The sequence below is a fragment of the Choristoneura fumiferana genome, chromosome 23 (assembly GCF_025370935.1).
Source record: "Choristoneura fumiferana chromosome 23, NRCan_CFum_1, whole genome shotgun sequence".
Taxonomy (NCBI): Eukaryota; Metazoa; Arthropoda; class Insecta; order Lepidoptera; family Tortricidae; genus Choristoneura; species Choristoneura fumiferana.
The window spans coordinates 8,783,636-8,805,044 of NC_133494.1; the positions used below are offsets into that span (position 1 = coordinate 8,783,636).

The 21,409-nt window shown below is 36.5% G+C and overlaps 1 protein-coding gene across 4 annotated transcripts; it reads right to left on the reverse strand.

Annotated features, from left to right (window-relative positions):
- Positions 1 to 112: 112 nt before the first annotated feature.
- LOC141440863 (protein gooseberry-like) lies at positions 113 to 21,011 on the reverse strand. Of its 4 annotated transcripts, XM_074105439.1 has the most exons (7): positions 20,418 to 21,011; positions 8,591 to 8,763; positions 8,238 to 8,496; positions 6,448 to 6,647; positions 5,313 to 5,917; positions 872 to 963; positions 113 to 549 (listed from the first exon to the last, which is right to left on the reverse strand). In XM_074105439.1, exons 1-7 carry the CDS (start codon positions 20,470 to 20,472, stop codon positions 545 to 547), a joined length of 1,389 nt encoding a protein of 462 aa, XP_073961540.1. In that variant the 5' UTR covers positions 20,473 to 21,011; the 3' UTR covers positions 113 to 544. The 4 variants fall into 4 exon arrangements, with proteins under 4 accessions (XP_073961540.1, XP_073961539.1, XP_073961542.1 ...); XM_074105438.1 differs by having other exon boundaries at positions 113 to 963; XM_074105441.1 differs by having other exon boundaries at positions 113 to 963; positions 8,394 to 8,496; positions 20,418 to 21,008.
- Between the last annotated feature and the right edge of the window lie 398 nt (positions 21,012 to 21,409).

Genomic DNA, 21,409 nt, shown 5'->3' on the forward strand with positions numbered 1-21,409 from the left:
TATTTTTTCACTTTTTTCAAAGTTGCACACGTACCAAGAGGGGCATTAGTCTTAGTTAGATACGAATAAAGTAGTCAGCAGATAAATAAAAGTTATCTTTGCATTAGGATTCATTTATTTCAGGTAAATTATTATTACAAAGGTGCTTATTATCTACGTCATAAAATTCCTATAAAATAAATACATCCATTATAATAAAATGTCTAATCACAATTTATAGTAAGGCATTTTGTGGGAACAACCGTGTTTGTCAAAGCGTGATTTAGTTAGTTAAATATCAATTTAATATTTATTAATATACATTTTACAAAATACTCACTTGTAAATGACATGCTTATCTAATATTCAACAACATATTCATACATTTAACAATTTGATTAATCTACTTTTAAGCTCACCATCCATAGAGAAAAGGAGCGAGTTTAGTGATGGCATAAAACAATAAACAATAAAGTCTGTGCATGATGGACAACGGCCCTTGGTTCTATTTACAACCTCAGTAGAATCTTGGTGCGAATTTAAACTTGAGGAACCGCAAAAGCTCCTAACCTAAATGAGAAAATTAATTTATTAAATCTATGAATCGTAACTAACTAAAGCTGTAAATATATTACAAATCAAATAGTAAGGCTAATTTAGTCTTACAAATTCTCGAACATACAACATTTTGACTTTATTTATGTAGTTTACAAAGGCACTGCCGATATGTTACCTACTCGCCAAAAAAGGTCGTAGTCATAGGTACCAGCAATTGAGAACCGAGCTAGTTTTTTATAGCTTAGAACTCGTTTAATGTCGATAAACGGTCATATTATTTTTATTGCCACAAATATTTTGCAAACAGGTTAATGAACTCTGCCCATGTCCATACCGCCAAGTTGTCCTAAGTACGGGTACCCGGACTTCGCCTCGCCGGGCGAATGCGCGTGCGACGCGTAGTGCGGATTTGTGCCGAAGAATGAACTGCAACAAAGGAAAATAATTCCCATAAGTATGAATATTTTTACCTTTGTTCGCCGCTGCCGCTGCGAAGTTACAATAAGGCCTGAAGCCTGTTTTTCTAATTGGGATGTGTCTGCACTACTTGCTGGTAATGTGCGCTTAGTTCGTTATTAAAGTAAGTCACAGTTCTACACGTGACTGTAATAGGTACATTTGCTGCTGATAGGCCCGTGACTACTTTATGAGCCGCAAACACCTATGTGCGTTCAAATGGATTCAAGATTATGGCAGCTGCTCTAGGCAAAGGTCACGAAAACGCATTTGTGCGTTGTCGGCACGAAATAGCACTAAACTCGAATCCATCTGTACGTCCGTTCATTCGTAAGGGTATGTTATGTAAGTAAAGTGTTTAACGCTAAATAAGTAAATATGACATTCGGTAAGGCTTAAACTTCTAATACCTAATTAAAATGTTCAATGTAGACAATGTGTAGTTGCTCTTTAGTGTTTATGCAGTGTAGTAGTATATACAGTGCTGAGGTAGCCGACTAGTCGGCAATGCCGAGCATTGAGTTCGGTTAGTGCAGGTACAATTGGAAACGTTAGTTATGTAGTACTAGTAATGAACTATTTAGTCAGGAGTTCGAAACGCGCCAATCTTCTATGAAGTGTTTATAATGTTTGATATGTAAGAGCAGGAGAACAGGTCCTACGTAGATACTTATGGATAGGTATATGTGTCGCACAGACATAGCCGTTGTGCACGATTTGCAGTGGAGAAACAAGGTAAAATACATAATGTAATTCATTAAAATAGTTTTGTTTACGTTTAGTGATTTACTTGCTACACCGGCCGATGTGCTTCAGATCACAGAAGAAAAAAAACAAGACAAAACCATCTGCATATTGATCTAATTGTTTTGTTCGAACACAAATAATGCTCTTTATTTGTATAATTTCCAATAAGATAAAGTACCGAATTTACTGATTACAATAAATGTGGCCGGTTAGTCGGCTTCCCGACTATGATAGTTGTAATAATAGTTGTCATAGTTGGTACGAGTAAATACATCTCTAGTAGTAAATACGTAAAGAAAATATGCCTGTGAAACGGTATTCTTTCGTAAAAATTAGAGACGGCGAAGATTTTGTCGCTCTGGCAAATTACTATTAATTAAAATGATTCAGAAAACTTAAAGCTTAAAAAATAAAAACGTGGGAGCTAAACATGAATGAATGTATTAACAATTGCACAATGTAATTGACATACACATAGACCTGGTATCAATCAATGAAGACCGCTGAGAACTATCGACCACCGAATTATTATGAACGTGTAATAACATGGTAGAGGCTCTAATGCCCGTCTATAAATGGTACTTAGTATTGGCCTACCGAAGTGCGTAATTTAACTAACGTCGGAATGATATGCAAGAGTCGTACTTGACAGAACCAAATGGCATTTTTGGAAAGAACTCGTGACTAGAGCGCGCAATAAAATTATTTTTTTATTTAATACAGTGGCTAATACGTTATTAACGGTCATTAGTGTTGGCTAACTCGTAGGAGGTCGAATGGTGTTCCTTAATATCTTTATAGTTTCTTAAACAATATTCGTGAAATGTTTAGGTAAACTACGTACCTATTAAATAAAACAGTCCTACGATTTATAATAATTACAATACGAAATACCAATACATTTTCTAGAACAAGAAAGGAAATGAAGCCATGTAAAATCTTTTTGCGTCTGAGGACCTGCTCATATTGTTACAAATTACCGTTTCTATCTTATTTTATTTACTATCCAATTCAGGAAATTCTATTTCAGATTGGAGGAAAAGTTTCTCAATAATACGAATAGAGGTTTATATGGTTCAATCATTGAACTGTCTAATGATGCCTTTTGTCTTTATTAATATGGAGAACCCATAACTCGAAATTTCATTTCTCATTCATAACGTTGAATTGAACGAATGAACTAATATCTATAGTAATAGTAATAACGTCGATTGGACGCAAAGCAAATTGTGCTCAACAGAAAAAGAGACGTTCCTAAATACTACAAACTAAGTTTTAATGTTTTTAACAAAATATGGAATAAGAAATATTAACTGTTTTTACGCTGTGTATTTATACCGTTGGCTTAGTGAATTTGTATTTTAGCAATCTAAACAAAATTCATACACTAACGAATTGAAACTATAACTAAGCGGAGCGTAAGATAAAATGCTTACCATCTATTTACAACCATACATTCATCGCTAACTGTGTTTTCTAACAAGACATCACATGCTTGTTGATAACAGTTGGCAAGGACAAGGGCGATATTTAATGCGATCAAGTTATCAAATTTACTTAATTATGAACTACCGGTTCAAAAGCTTCTTCCCATATTACCATAAATTGACAGGTGTCTATAGTTCGCAAGAGAAATTTAGTCCGTGTAATTTGCTGCTGGCAATTATCACGTGAGTTGTGAGCTCGATATCAAAATCGCATCGAATGTGAACGTTCGAACTGTGAATCTGAACACGCGAGCCGTGCCGCGGTTAGGAAGTCGAATGTAAATAGCTGCAGATAAGTTTTAATACTAGGCTCGCCTTAGTTTAATGCTCGGGTTCACTGCACTAATGTCACGTTCGGCCTCCCATTAATTGCTGTTATGCTCTCTACAAAGGAACGTGTGTTTATCCGTGTTTTCCGCAATGAATTGCGGTTGCGAACATTGTTGTTCACGAATGTATGCAGATGTGTATTTAACTATTTTTTGTCCGGAATAAGTACATCGAATATTTAGCAGTCGTTATCTATAGTTAAAAACTACCTTGATTGTCTTTTACATAGTATTTGCTTCTGGTTTGGTTTTAACTTCCCCTATTAGCTTGTCTTCACAAAAGTGATATAATTGCGGAACGACCTTAAATTGGCATTTAATTTGAATTGTGGTTTAGAGGGATAATGAAATACTGACCAAGCAGCCGCTGCACCCAGCCTCAAACTGGCAATCACAATCACTGTTTACGACCAATGACTGTGTACTTAATTACTAGTTGCAAAAGTATTACAGATGACTAAGCAATTAGAATGCACATGCTCCTAGATTTGCGTTATAAAATCATAAAATACGTTGACTTGATATGAAATAAGTTGCTGTAAAAGTTCAGAAACATTTATAAAGCTTTTAGTAAATTTAAATTGTAAATGCATCGGGAACGCTTACCACACAGAACCGCGTCGCGCCATATGGACGCGGAATAATTTGTTCTCCATATTCTCTACTTTGCATTATATTTTTGGCAGGCGGAGTAATAAGTACAATGCGCGAGCACAATGGAGTTGCGTCAATCAAGCCGCGTAAAGGACTAGATAAGACAGACCGCCGAATAAACGTGGCTAACCTATATATTATTAGTTTGTCCGTCATTGTGCACGACGAGATATTGTGTGTGGTCCAATGCGAGGTTTATAGTCGTGCTTTGTCTCGATAACACAGATAAATGTCGTCGCCGTATAGAGTACAAAGCGACAATGAGTTTGTCACATTCTCTTTCGACAAATTCACTCTGGTAGGAACACATTCTACGGGCGTACATAAATGCGTCCACGACGACTAAACTGTTTCAACGCTTCGCCGCTTTTGCTGTTTCAAATTAATGCCCGAGAGCAATATTTCAAAATTTCATGAGAAATGAAAATAAGTAAGCAAAATTTTAATTAAAATTTGATCCAAAATCTCTATAAAATTCACAGCCCTATTGCATTCACGATCGGATCGGCGTATTACGAAGCACGGGCTGTAATAACCACCCGCGCGGCGGATAATGGCCGACTTCTTACACTCTTAATTGATTAGCGGCCGCTCCGACTAATGATAAAGGAAGGTGAAAAGAAATAAAATGAACGCACCCCGATTTGCGATCGAGCCCCTTGCCTGCCGATAGCCACCGGACGCAGCACGCTACGGTACTTCGCTATGAGCCACAACTATGCATCATCCCGGTTGTAACTTCTCGCCAAGTGCCATGACTAAAGAACAAAATGATGTCATTGCTAAGTACAATCCCAAACCTACTTATTACAAAAACAATACTCCCATCTGGGATTAGCCTAATGGTTAGCTATTTGTATCTTCAGATACAAAGGTCAGTTTTTATCCACATAATTGTATATTCATCCGTACAATCGCAGTTGGAATATGAGTAGCTGAGCATCAATCAATAATTCATAAGGCTACCTGGCTGCCGCGGGGCATTATTGAAATGTTTATAGTTCGTGCTTATTTATAAATTCCAATACTACTGTCTGCTGTTTTATTATACTAAAACTATTAATTACATTACAAGATTGTGCACAAGCATTGTGAAACTCACCTATAATTTTCTGGCCAAGCTCCGACTTCAGCTAATTTATTGGAAGCGTGTCCGCTGAGTTGTCTCGAGGTCCAGTGATTATGTGCGGACATGGCGTGGTCTTGTTTCGCATAATCTCCGTAGCCATAAGGATGGGACACAGGGTCGCTCGCGTATGTAGGATGGTGGTAGCTTATTCCACTGCTCTGATTCACGGAGGGACTTGTGGCAGAGGGACTTGAGCTGGGTGGAGTGGCATCTGATGTAGCTTGCAAAGGAGTAGCAAGTTCAGATGAATGAGACAACGGGGTTAAATTCCCAGGAGTAAACGAACTTGACGTAGGAGGATGTAATGATGAAGCGGCTAACGCTGACTGACATACGGACGGTGTTAGCGCCGATTGATGTAAAGAAGGCGCCAAGGCTGAATTTAGTACAGAACTTGTACCTAAAGCAGATGAATAAGATTGTTGCCAGGAAGCACATTGGGCATTGAAGCTGGATGGAGGTTCATATTGCTGGTGGACTGAAGGGAAAGCCGATTGTAAGGACATTGTATTGAAGGCACTAAGTTGTTGAGAGTTAAGTTGCTTTCGAAGGCGAGCTCTTCGGTTAGAAAACCAGACCTAGACAAAAAAACGCTTTGTTGAAAACAAATACTCAATTTAATGTTTTTCATGAACATAAATGGAATATCAATGCGAGTAAATTCATTTCACTAAAGTAAATCGTTTGGACGCCTTAACTTGTATAGAGGCAATCGCATAATAAGTAAATAGATTTCAGTGGGATTTAAATGCATTTTGCTTAGCGGCCTTCTGTCAACTGTAGTCATCATGACGTATCAAATATTTAAATCAAGAAACAAAAACAAACCCAAAGTTAAATTACAGTGTAATCATCTGACAAAAAAACTAAAAGGAAACAGTAGCGGCACAACATATGGTAGCTAGATTAATTGCGTACGTCATAATTAATAATAAATATAATTACGTAATTTTTTACATTGCTCATGCCTCTGGGGCGGGAAGTGAATTTGATCCAACAATAAGCATGTTTTATTGAGGCCATCTATCTTCGGGACTTCATTCAAAATATTTTGTGTCCATAAATCCAATTAAAAAACCATCAAACCCCTATCTACTGACTTACGTACCTGAACTCTGGCTTCTGTTAGTTTCGTTTTCTGAGCCAACTCCTCCCTTGTGTAGACATCAGGGTATTGTGTTCTAGTAAAAGCTCGCTCTAAAGCCTCTAGTTGATCTCCAGAAAAGGTGGTCCTGGATCGCCGTTGCTTTCTTTTTAAAGTGATTCCGGGTTCTGATTCAGTATCAGAGTCTTCGCATGACGATGGTCCTAAGAATAAATTAATTACTGTGTTACAATTTTAGCAGTTTTTCTTGCATCTTTGTCATGGACAACGATAGCAACTAGCTTATAACTACTTGTACTTACAAACTAAATTTTCAACAACATGACAATTTTGTATCGTCATAAATCTTAACTTTCTAACGTTTCGTTATTTTTCTGTTGTTTTATGTCCATTATCGTCGCGCTACCGCGGGACCACACGCGGTCTTGATTAAATTAAACGTAACCGCATTATAACAGCTAGTGAGTTTTTTAAGGCCTTAACAAAATTACATTACGTCAAGATGTTGAATTAGATTGGTAAGAGGCAGATGACGTAGATTTATAATTTGATTTGGTGTGACTATTGTACCAAACAAAATTGAATAAAAGTGAGATTACATTATTAAAATGGGTGGCGAGTGTCGCACAAGCGCTGTACGATAGTCCGGAGTATGTCGGCGCACCGTTACTGTCGTCACAGGGCGAGCACGAACTGGAAATTTTCAATACGCGCCTTCGCGATGGCGAGCAAAGGGGCCGCTTTTCCAGTGTACTTTAGCCGCGCACAACTTAATATGCATAATCTTATCGCGGCGCAGAATCTCTACGGCGAAACCGCGCCGTCGCCGGACCGGGATATTAGGAGCGCCATTTTATATTGGATAGCTATACGGCACAAGACGTGCAGTACGGACAGATTGTCGTAATGCAAGCCCCGCGGCCAAACGCGATGGGATAATAACAGCTTTGGGTACTAATTTCATTTTTATAACCTACAATTTCGAAGCCGACACAAGGGGCGCTGCCGTGGCGTGCGCCCGCTTCACTTTTGTCTTGATTATTAACTTTATACGCCATTTTGCGAAGTTTGCAAATGTTCCGACAATCTCATTATAGGTATAAATTTATAATAATAGTGTGTTTTGAACTAAATTAAGTGATTATGCTTTGTAATAAGCGTTAAGGACTACGATGACACGGTTTATTAACGCTTCATTAGCCTGAAGATGCTGTCATCCTTTACTTTTTAAACAGAATTTGCAAATCGCCGAGGATTTCTGCACAAATCTTGATTACCAAACGAGCGAAAAATGTTACTAAACCAAACTCACGTTACCTTTTACGAGTGGTCAATTCTGTGGTTTAATTAAGAAAAGTGTGCTGAGCACATGGCAAAACTAGAGCAATATAAAGTTTAATGCAAACTCTGGCCGTAAATTTTCTCATCAAGCGCTTAAACACGCAAAAACTCTGCCTTTAGAGTGTTTAATGTGGTCTACTTTCGCGGTGAATAGTTTTTCATTAAACACTCACGTTTCCAATACTTGCATAAAACTATAAATCCAGGCAGAATGATTCCTCACGCAAACCTTTTTTACTTTATGAATAAAAAGACATTACAATACAATACAATAACTCTTTATTGCACACCAACACACACACACATTACTATCGAATCATTAACTGAATCATAAAAGAAAAGGAGCTGGTTTCGTATGGGCGCTCAAATCATAGACAAATCACAAGTTTGATATTAATTGCATGTCAAACAGTTTTCATTAAGACAAATCCAAGGTAAGTATAAACACTTACCTAGAATACCATCAATGCTGTGATTTCTCCTAGGATCTGATTCGTCCCTTTTGCCTCCTCTTATGAGTCTCGATATGGAACTGACTGACGGCGCGGTGTTTTTATCACAGATGCCTTCTTTTATTAGTTTATCTCTAATCTCCCAGGAGAATATACCTGGGTTTTGCCTCTTGAGTTCTTCTATCCTGTTCTCAACTTCTGGCGTGGCTACTCTCGGTTTTGATCCCCCAATCACACCAGGACGAATAGAGCCAGTTTCCTGATAACAAACAAAAGAGTATCAGCTATGCTTACTCTTACTACGCTGCAAAATTTTAATAATTTCTGGAAGTTTTAAACTTTAGGATCTTTACCTGATACCTATTGAGGATCTTGGAGACGCATCCGTGCGAGACACGCAGCTGCCGCGAGATGACGCAGGGCCTCACCCCAGCCGCCGCCATCTCCACGATCTTCAGACGGATGTGGTTAGGCAGAGGCCTCCCGTTGATGAATACCCCGCCTAGTTGATTCATACGACCTTGACCTGAAACAATTACGGTGTTTGTACTGGATCCTAAAGCTGTACTTAGATTGCAGTTTCTAACAAAAGTAGTGTTTCATAAAATTGCGCCTTTTCCAAAGAATCCAGGCTTTAATCGCCTTATCTACCTAGGTCCTATACCTATAAAAGAGTAACAAGACTGACTGTGTCACTTGCCTCAGTGAAGAACAATTCACGGAGTAAATCATTGAAGCTAGAGACTTGACATTTGGCAGGCATATTCCTTATAGTTTATAGAGGTGAACAAAATAAATCCCGTAGGACAGAAAACTAGCCTATTTTTATTCTACTAGGTTTATGGGCACAGGCGTGTGCATAAATCATAAGATTAGTAGACTTGTTGTGAAATAACCGAAAAAAACCATGTTAAACAAGAAATATCTGGCAATGGAAATAAAAGATAATATATTTTTTTATTATTACACAACTACTGAAAATTAGGTATTATTATTAAAAATGCATTCAGCCGTGTTAAGTTCAATAATGCATAAACACATCAATAACAACAATACGCTGACATAATTCTATAAGGCCACACGTCGGTAGCCGATCGTCTAGCAATTTTACGTTCCATTGCAAGTGTTCTCATGCAGGAGTATCCAATTTCTTTTACACGAATGCGGTGGAGCGGGGCCCATAACATGTCTTTGCTAATTGAAGGGTATAAAAGATTACCAATCAAACCAGTTTCATTAATAAAATTTGGTACTAGATACTATGCTTTCAGTAATTTAATATTGAATTCGCATCTACAGTGTTGCGAAAAAGTATTCTGTTGAAAAAATGCTACGTGCGCTGTATATCTAAATCAAATATTCCTGCTGAATGAGTAATAAAACCTAGATGCCTTCATGAAGAAGTGGCTTTAAAAACTAATTGCGAATAAAACCCTATGGGAAATGGAAGCAAGTTAAAAGTGTCGCTATTATAATCGCATCACGCGACCCGGACCACCTATCGTCAAAAGACGCCGCCACTCCTTGATTTTTGCAATTGCTTTGTGAACTTCTATTGAGATGAGATGGTTTAAAAAAAACTGTTATTATTTATGAAGCTGACGTAAATTGTGTTGTGGATGAAATTACCGACCTTTAAGAGCTTCCATGAAATATAATTTATGGGGCTGCACCAGACTGCATCACTTAAATTATTCATGCAGAATATAACGTAGGCATATCAATTTGTGATGTAATTAAATTGTGTACAATGTTTTTTTTTTCAATAATTTGATACATTGTAATATGTAGCTACATGTAACACAATATATATCTATATACGAGTAGAAGAAATGTTCATCATCTCTAGAACCACAAAAGAAGCTATTTTCTATGCCAGAAAGCATAATTAATAACTGCTATTACAAAACTCAAAATTAATACAACCTCATTTTTCCCAAATATCCATTGACCTACCCTAAATTTGACTGACAATATATTCTCACAAAAAAGAACAGTGGCATCTTCCACTTGCGACGTCATTTATAGTTTATCAATTTCAAATAATTCCACAAAGGTGCCGCCTCGTGTAAAGCCCTAGACCCCTACTGAGAACCACCAATCAATTAGACAACATGTCAACAAGTATGTCCTTTGATAAGATATGCCGAGGCGTCTGCTGTCTTTACTCAACCAGAAATCAACCGTAACGCAAACAACATATGGTCACTGCTCGCAATAACCAAAACTTTACACTTGTTGCAGAAGAATATTGGAATATGTTTATTAATTTTGAACTTTACACTGTAAATCTGAAGGAGTTTTATTCTGGAGCAGTGTGTGACCTTTTGTAGAGCGATTGGACTCTCGCCTCGGTTCTGCATGCGATCCTCGTGTTTTTTTGTCGGACCCCGTAGACGCTGCGGTGCCTCGAAAGACTCATGTTTTTGAGCGTTAATTTTATGTTCCCGAAATATTTATGACGCATAACGCGTTCATAATAACCCTGCTATACAAATGTGGGTGGCTTTGTAATAATGTATCACTTCATTATATCTCTCACTCTTACCGCGCATGAATATTATTTCTTTGCCTATCATTTAGCTATTTAATTGGCCTAGTTTTAAATTAACAATAACTTACTCGTATCACGGAGACTAAAATGAAAACCTAGGGATTGTTTTAGAAGTTATTTTTCACATGTGTTTAGATCCATGTCGTAAATTGGCTTCGTTATTTAAATACCTGTGAAATTATTCAAAGTACGAAAGGTAGATACATACTATTAATTATACTGAAATACAAATGAATATTTATGATTATGAAATAGTTTTATATTTTAATCTCAATAATATTTCGAGTAGCAAGCAGTAGTTAAAAGTAAGTATTACGAGTAAGTGGGTAAGTATGGAACAGCTTTACACGTAGTAGTAAACGCTTCCATATCCAAACAGGATAAGCCAAACGTGCAATAAAACTGACAAAAGGCACACAATCGAACAAAAAATGCTTCAATTGCACAATGCGTAATACAGTTCACAAACACTGTAACACTATTATCGCAAAAGGAGGTGAAGTTAACAACAAATTCAAACATTCATTGGCAACTAATCGTCCGGAAGAGCTTTACGATCATGCACAAGTTGGTCACAACAATGGCTGCTTCTAGGGTGGTACATGAATGTGGAGCACCGACAATAACACCACCGAAAGTACAAAAAATATCTATGTCAGTAGGCGGTCGATCCTCGAAAAAATCTTTACTTACGCGCTTTATTCATCGCAGGACTTCCCTCTTCAACTCTAAATAGCACACTAACTGTTTTCTCGATAGATATTGGAATATGGAAAGCATAAAATTTTCTCACAATCGAATAATCTTGTAGCAATTCGTTCAACCGCTGCATTCTTGTTAAGCTAAATTGAAACAGAGTCAATCATTTAAACTTAAATGCAAGTGCCGAGCCGTGACCAAATAAATGAAGATTTTGAATTCACCATTCGCGTTTCTGTGTCAACGTTAATTAGCAATCACACTTTTATCAACCACTGCATCTGGCTAATTTATACTTGTCATTGGAAGGGACGAGATTGGATTTCTTCGACCTTCCGGCATTGCGTAGATTTGCGTTTTCAATTTGAACGACTTTGATTTGGTAATCGTTTAAAAGAGTTTCACTGCGCTTTGTTTTAGGTTAATTGGAGTCGGTGGCCTTTGGCTAATTATTTCTGCCCTTCGTTGACATCGCAATTGCTCGAAAGTGACTGTTCAGTTTGATCATGTTATAGTTTAGCAAGGTAACTACTTATGCATACTGTGTGAATTGACACAAGGTGATGGATAGCAATTAAACTAAGTACTCATTTTATTTGCATAAAGCTGCAGCAGCCTGTCGCAAGGCGTGCAATGATTGCACTATTCGTTTGTATCGTGAGAAGCTTAAATCAAGAGATTATAAAATTAATTTCACTTCTCGATTAAGTGTGGAAAATTTCATGTGTTTTAGAAGCTATCATAGTAATCTACGCGTAACTTCCGATTAATACTTTACAATTTACAAATGCGGCGTATAAATACTCACAATAAACGTCTTGTAAATTAATTTCTCGAGTGTTTATGAACTCAAGTATACAATTTATTCGTGAACATTCCGCTGCTTAGCGCTAACAACGGTACAGTGATAGTTTGTAATGTTTAAAGTCGATATCGTATTGTGTAAATAAATCGTAAACCCCGTTTTCACAATCATAATATGTTTCTGCTAGCAAATCAATTTCACGTAGCGACATTAATATGCCTATAGTAAAATTTATATGACGCTTTACGTCACACACCACACCGCTTTCTTCCACATGAGTTGTGCGCCGCGATAACCGCGCATTACCTCGCGCGGCTGCGCTGGTCATAGTACAGGACTAATTAGTAACCCGCTAAAGTGCATGATTAATTATTTGATAAATATTGTATTTATAATACAAAAATTTCTACCTCAGTATACTGCGCCTAGCACCATGACACAAGGAGGTCTTATCCGATATCCTTGAATAACTTATTACTTTTAGAATTGAAACAAAAATTAATTTCTAAAGGTTATCATTCTATCACCCAGAACCAGAGCTTGGTAAATCGGGTTTGATTAACTAGATTGTTTTTAACATATCGAGGAGAATTTCGCGCTTGAATTACTTACTATACGTTTCATATACAAAAAATTGAGTTTAGGTATTCTTGCCTAGATGACAATCGTGTTTCGTTATTGACACGAGGTTTCAACTTCGTAACCTGTTAAAATTCATCTATAGACTAATAAAATTATCTATTACTATCCGAAATCAAGCAACAAAGAGAAGAAATGCCATCTGAATAGGCTTTCGAATTGGGCGGCTTCGACAAAGGCTGTGTCATTCCATTAAGCCTTCTTCAAGAGTGGTCTGTGTGGCCCATGGCTGCGCCCGCGCCACGCTCGTGCCGCCACGAATGTAGCGCGATCGAATATCAAATCAATTCTATTATACTTTCATAGAGAGCATTTGACGATCTATTTGACGTATTGGTTTGTGCAATGGGTCATAAAGCGAGGGACCGTTGGTTCAAGCCCTCATTGTGCTTTCTGTTTATTATGCATCTTCGTGTGTACAAGTCAGTGAATGTGTATTCGTGTCATTCTAAAAATTTAAAGGAAAAATCACAAGCAGCCGTTGTATCAATTAGTAGGTACCTATTTCAATTTGATTCAGGCTATGAATATTTTTCTTTTACCGTTTTTCGTCGCGTTCACGCAACACATGTAAAATGTACTTCTAATAGGAAAAACATAAGAGACTCAGGTGTCGGCACTAGGCAAAAGACAAATATTCTAATAACCACTATGAAACAAGAGTGCCTCTTCCATTGAAGCAGCTGCCAACTGTACAAACTAAGGCAACGCCTTTCGGCATGTCAGCGCAGCACTGAACCAAACACGTACCTTTAAGTAATGAATGGAACAGAATATTTTATTTCTGTATAATGGCGTATGTTTGAGAAAGCCCTGTTTCACCTCATTTACATTCACACCACGTTATGTACTAATTTGACGGATTCTTTCTTTCGTCATAAGAAATGGACTCTTTGAGCGGACGTTGCCGCCCGTCTATAATGGAGTCACTGGACTGACTAGAGGAAAGGGCTACGGAAGCTGTGTTGGATTCAATTTATGAAGCAGCCTGCTTATTTCAATTTACAGGGGAGACCGAGGAGAGTTGTGATAGAGGAGGGTAGTGACAACGTCGATTTTTGGGAACTTATCAACTGCTAGCGAGCTTGCAACAGCCCGCGTTTGATAGGTCGAGACTTGAACTAAAAAACGCGCGCTATTGCGAGCTCGCTAGCAGTTAATAAGTTCCAAAAAATCGACGTTGTCACTACTCTCCTCTGTCACAACTCTCCTCGGTCTCCTTTTTATATTTTATTAAAACCTCCCTTACAAATATCAATGTGAGCTTAGTCTAAACCGTACAATCGCGAACACTGTTACGGATATACCGTATCAAATGAGAGACAGTTACATATCCATTAATATGGAACTTAATTATTTAGTGTCAAATATCAACACGAAAATTGTATATTAAATGATAATGTATCGGATAACTCACATTTGAAATCGAGTTTATCTCGACATGTTTCGGGCTAATCCTGTACAGTCACCAAGCATTAATATCTGCCACAGCGGACCGTGCAAAAATATCTGACACGTCCTTCCGGCTCTAGCAATAGAGTCGTATCAGATATTTATGCACGCTTGTTGTGCCAGATATTGGTGCTGGTGACTGTACGATGGTTACTTTTAAAGTAATACGGTATTTGACAACTCCTGAATTTGCCATGCCTGATATATTATTAGGAAAATATAAATATACAGACAGGTTTTAGCGAAGAGAAAACTTAAATCGGTTGAAAATTGGATTTATAGTGATTTTTGGAAAAATCTTTATGCTTGCCTCTTTCTCAAACGCTTTTCTCTATGTAGCAACTATGGCGCTACTTGCGTGTTACGTCACATGAAAGTATGTATTTCTCTTTTTCTTTTCTAATCTTCAATTTAAAACTTTTATAACTTTGTTATTTGTAAAGGTAGCCTAAAAATTGTTTCTCTATGCGATAACAGACATTGTGAAGTTTTAATTTATAAAAAAATAGTCAAATACCGTGTTGAGAGATCACGATAAATATGAACTTTCCTATAAAATACAATGAAAAATGTATCTCTCTCTCTCTCTCTCTCTTATCGACTCTACCTAATTGATATCGATATATATCTTAGACTTTAAATTAGATTGTAGTACTGTACAAGAGAAGAATTTCAACATAAAACAAAATAAAAACTGAACTGAAATTATTAAATTAGAAATTGTTATCCATTCATTGTTCATTGCATATGTCTATTTCACATTTTCAACTGCTCGAAAGGTAATTGGAAGAGATCGCTTTTTAACTTAAAGCCGCCTATTGTTTACCTCTACTTTTAATATTTTGTGTATATTATACGTACGTATATCGGAAGCCGATAAGTGAGAAGTCACTATGACAGGTCAAAAAATGCCATGAAAATTCCGGTCTCTGCTTATTACAATGTGACAAGGAGGTTACACGAATGTCGAGTTAATGATGTTGGCGACTGTACATAGCGTTCAATTTATGTATGATAGTATTATGAAGAGTACACAATTGAATTTATGTGCGTATTAAGTACGCACTTTGAAAAGTATTGCCGTGAAATAATGGCCACAAAACACGAGCTACATGCAAACAGTAGTAACTGCCTTTTGCTCTTTATAGTTGCAGATCACCATATCATAGCGTGCCTATAAATGATAGATCATGTTCGCATACAAAACTATAGACTAACGTCTAATTCTTGAATAATAACGATCGTTTATCGCTCAGTAAGTTTTCATGCCCTCGGGTAATTGTGGTGAATTTATATTTTAATGGAACAATGATACCTTGATCGATGACCGCGCCGTGCACGTGAGCTATTTTGCGCTGCGCCACGATGCCAATGGAGAGAGTCGCAAGTGAAAATTCTACCATGTAACATCATCTTATATTTATTATTTATACACCTTGCTTAAAATTTACGTGATTTTATATGAGTTGCATATTTGGTTTTTATTTATTTATTTATTAAAGGAGGGCTTATTACAACTTTAATTTTTAACTGTATTATATTTTAGATTAATTATATGTAATTACGTTGTTTTAATTGTAATTAAGGTCCAATTTAACCAATAAATAGTCATATTTATAGTAAAATGTCATGTAATATTATGATAAATATGAGGGAAGTGTTGAAGGTCGCAAAATATGGCATAAGCTTGAGGCAATGGAGATTTTGATCAGTTAAGCTACGGTGCATTTATCAGACTTGCATCGTTTAGAGCAATCTTATCTGAAATCGCCATGAAATTTATCCGGTTAACCAGTTTTCCAGTTTAACCTGAAATACAATATTGTTCAGGATATATTTGATTACTATTTTATTTGTATATGTAACACAAAATATAACAAAAAGTTAAATTAATGCTTAAATGCCATAAGACAGCCCCGTCCAAATTCACTTATCTAAAAAACGAAACGCGATCCTAAGTAACTGCATCTTACAAATTGAAAACACTCCCAGTAAGCATTCGTAATATCCTAATATCAATTTGTTTATTAATAGATCGGTATGAGTAATGGCAAGTAAGCGCCCCGGAGGCCGAAGGCTCGGGCGAGGCATTTCGCCGGCCGCGGGCCGGGGGCGGGGGGCGCGTCATATTATGCGGCTAAAAGAGCCTGTCGGTGCCTTTGATCTGCGCGAGCGCGCCGCGTTGTGTGCGTGTGCGCAAGATGTGCACCGCTTGTCGGCCCTTGATATGAATGTGACTAAACTTTGATTATGGTACTGAACTCTTTACAGAGGTCAAGATTCAACGCTGGTACTTGAAGACATGGAGTTGATTAATCGTATAGCAGGAAATACAAGTCTAATCTCACTATCCTTATTACAACAGTTGTTTTATATATAAAAAATAATACCAATATCTCAGAACAATCCTCAAATGTACAGGAAATTACAAGGTGCGCAAGAGTTGCCGATCAGTATCGCGCTTCATCGCGTCCGCCATCTAGCCCGGGGCATATCTGATTGCAACTACGGGCCGTCATCGAACGCATTATGCAGTTTAATATCGATTTACCTCTTTAGAGTTCTTTTAACTTAAGAAAAAAAACAGACATTAATCCTCTTGATGACTTGTATCTACTTAGATTAATATCGCCACTAAGCACCGTTTTAACATTTCAAAATCAACGCCGCCAAAAAGAATATTTAAAATCAATGATCGTTTTCATACAAATCATTCGCCATTGCATTTGCTACAATAATCTCCTTCGGCTTCGCGTATTAAACAAATGTTTTCTGACATCAAAAGCGTATCAGAACGACTGTGACACTAATTCCGACTTACATCGAAAAGTCGTATAAATTGGAGTCGAATTAAATATTTAAGATATATTTTTAATAACACGAAAGGCTAACCGCCCGGCGCGCTTTTGATTGTGACTCAGTAAAAAAATACAAAACTTTTTGTTATTTAGAACAAATTCTTGGTTTTGTTAACATAATGATACTTTTTACTTGACTACTTTTCAAAAACTAGTGAACTCAATAGCTGTTAATCTATCTTTTAACTTACTGATATTTTAAACAATATGTACCATATGTGACAATTTTGTCACTTTTGTTTTTCTTTTTTAGGTCGCATACTTATAATGGACCTTTTATTTATTTTGGCCTATGTATGCAGTTATTCACTAACACTATTACGTACTTAAACCAAAACATTCCATCCCAGCCTATATACGTCCCACTGCTGGGCAGAGGCCTCCTCTCAGAACAAGAGGGCTTAACCAAAACATAAAGAATGGGTAATTAAAAAAAATCTGTAATATAATAATAGAATTTTAAGCAATGCAACAAATTTTCTTGAAGACATTCCAAACATGACAGAGTTGTGAAGAAAAAATGAGTTCGTCGGCATTCTTCAATAGTTTGAGCTCTCTTTCTCACTGAACCCTTCTACATGCATTTGTCTTTTTCTGATTTTAATTTAGCTTAGACGAAGCAGGTCATAAGTCGAAGTGACATTTTTAACAATGCAGTCGAAATGTTTTCGTATGGTAATGATTTATGTGTAAAACCGTCAGTGCAAGAGCTTTTTGGAGCAGTATTCGTTGTTATTCATACACGGTAAGCCTTTGAAACGATCTTTAAAGTTCAGCCGCAGGGGAAACAATGGCAAATTTAATTTAATATCAATATCTATAGGCAGACGACATCGTGAGAGTAGCGGGAAACCGGTGGATGCAAGTGGCGAGTTGTCGTTCATTGTGGCGTTCTAAGGGGGAGGCCTTTGTCCAGCAGTGGACGTCTTCCGGCTGATGATGATGATGGTGTTGATCTAGAGGTCCCAGCTTGTTGCTTTTTCGTTTCAATGTTAAAAGATCTAACCGATAACATTTTAAAAGAGTGAGAATGTAAGCTTCCGTTTCATACTGAATATAAGCCCATAAATTTAAAGGACCGTAAAAAAACAACTGCCCCTAGACAGAAACGGTTATTCTTCAAACCACTGTCGTCAGCTGTCATAAAAGTAGGTACCTATCGATACGAGGAAAGGACATTTGAAAACAAAAGTTACTCAAAACTTTATGCGGGGTAATAATTTCTTTTAAAACTCTAAGCTGTTGTCGTATTGTATAAATAATGTTTCAGTTGTGAACTTACTTTATATATTTAACTATATTTTAATAATAAATGCAAATGTCCTTAATAATTAAATTTGCTAATCAACGGGCCTTATTATATAAGTACCTAAGAACTAAGGTTTCTTAAGGCTCCAATTGAGAATACGCTAACTAAAAATCAGTTATAGGTAAATATCCAAAATCTTACTTGCTTTTGCATAAATAAGTGAATAAATTCCAAAATGACTCTAAAGATCTCTTTATTCTTTGTCCAAATTAAGACAAGACTAAGTTGCATTCTAGGTAGGTACCTACCTAGTTTCTAGGTAAACAAGTCTACAGATACCATTAAAATTAATGCTACAAAACACTAACTATAATATTTTCATTTAGTCTAGATTATACTGAAACTAAGAAACAAAAAAAAAATAAGAAACAAAAATTGAAAAAGAAAAAATTCAAATTTTTGATGATGATAACCATTGTAATAAAATTATTATAAACAGTAACTTAACTACGTATCTAGATCAAGATCATTTGGAAAGGTACAAAGTAAAGATAACAATAGAAGCGCGTCTAGCTCGTGACAGAAAATGTTATTGAGATGGAGACAAAACTTTTTTTTATTAAGCTTGTCCTTGGCTGTTTTGGATAAGATTTAACAAGGTTCTGTTACGAAGAATATTTTTGTACCGTTTTATGGCAGGCGCGGCCGCGTGAAGATGAAATATTGCTATATTGGTAGCAATAAAAGGCAACCTTAGTTATTATCCTTTCCGAGTTTTTATTTATTCTTAGTTGCATAACAGCCCAGCCCATTCTTATTAACAGAATGTATATCAGCATCAAATGTATCATCAATATCATTATCATCATCATCTCGGCCTATATACATACGCCTCACTGCTGGGCACATGCCTTCTCTCAGAACTCTCATCAAATGTGAACTTAATTAGTATTATGTAATCAACCCCATAATTTTGTCATGTACATATTGTGTGTTGAAGATAATTTACAAATAAGTTAACCGTCATTTAAAAAAAACTCAATCCTGTTTAATGTTGGTAACAAAAATGCAATAGTTATTAATAACTTACTGAAAATAATATAACTTTGCTGCTAGTAGTCGAAATGAGCTAAATCAACAGCGATCATTTAAGTAGGTATTTTGTTTATTTTGGTATGAAAACTTTGAGCCATAGAGAAAAATAATACAATACAATACAAATAATAAAAAAAAATTTGGCTGCAGTTATAATTAATTAATTATTAGATACATTTTTTGACCAAAACTAAAATATTGTACGAGTATACCGTAATTCGGTTGATTCTGACGCACTATTAAGTAAGTATGTAACACCTGTATGATTATCGACAATCTGGCAATAAATAGATTTGAATTTGAATTTAAAAGGTTCAAGCTATATTCAGTTACAATTAAATACAACAGCTTAGGTCAGTAAAGAAAACAAGAATGAATAATGTAATCCATATCATAATTTCCGGTCTATGTAAGTAGTAAGGAATTTTGGATTGTTAGTTCCTACGCGGGCACATTGCGGATTGGAAAATTCTCACACACCATTAGAATCTTTTTACAGGTAGGTTTCTTCGCGACATTTTCTTCCACTGAAAACATCTTGGCAAATTTCAATAAAATTTTGAAATACATTTTGTTTATAAGTAGATTCCGAAAACTTCAGAGGCAAGTACAGTACAAGCTTGAAGTCATGATCCTATACATGTGAGGCCATAGGTCAAACCACTAGGCTGGACTTGTGGAATGTAATTTATATTGAATTTATAGTTTTCATAAATGAATTGTAATTCGTTATCATTGACACAAGTGCCAACCAATTTTAATGTTGAAATATTTGACAATATAAACAATAAGTTTAAACTAAATGAACAATGTATTTCCAAAACCTTACCTTGGAAAGAATATCCTGTAAAGTACGGAGTCATGTTCAAAGTTGAAACAGCCATCGACACCGGGTATGATAAGAACGATACAAATGAACCGCTCCAAGCACCAGGTCAGTCCAAACACAAAAGTCCTGAAGATCACTCAGTCTAACACTATCCACAAATTGTACGGAGACATGATAACCTAAAAGAAACGGCGTGTGTCAAATCCGTGTTTCTTTGAAGACAGCTCAGTGCCCACTGACGTGTGATGTAAAGATGTATTTCGACTCTCAAGTGTAATCTTTCACAATCAGCGGTGCAACAAAAAATGATCAAACTGGCCGCCTTCACAGCCTTCGAAACCCCTCCGCTCGTTCATTTGTCTCTTTCTGACACCCGAACGGTTACATCGGGCAAATTTCAAACTGATGGTAAAATCTTCACTATAACCGTAATTTATTTTAGAAAACTTGGTCACTTATTCAATCACGTTAAATAAGAAACTGGAATAAATTCAAAACTAGGTTATAAATCTACTACTGCTTAATAGTACCAAAAATATTCTACAAATCGTTTACAAGTTTAAAGCGGCCGGTGAGCGAGCGAGATAGTATGAGCAGTTGGATCCAGTGTCTTCAAAGCGAGGAGCGCTGCTAACATTAACAATGTGTGAGTCGCGCCTGAGTCGCTGTTCCGTGACGAAAAACATGAGGCGTGTTGCCACAACGATCTATGCCTACAGCGATCGCCGATTGGTCAAAATTTATTTAGGGCGGAGTTTGTGTGCACACTATGAAAATCAGGTAGTATTTCTGTGTGAGTTAATTGCATTGTTGTTGATCTGTGTTCGTGTAAAATACAATTTTATTTCGAATGTAGTTTTTTTTCCAGCGATAAAGATAAGTGTTATAAATAGTGCTAAATATCTTATGAGTTTAATTTATTTCATGAACTAGGTACTCTTAGTAATTATTCGATTATAATTTAACATATTTCATTCAATAAAGTTAAAACT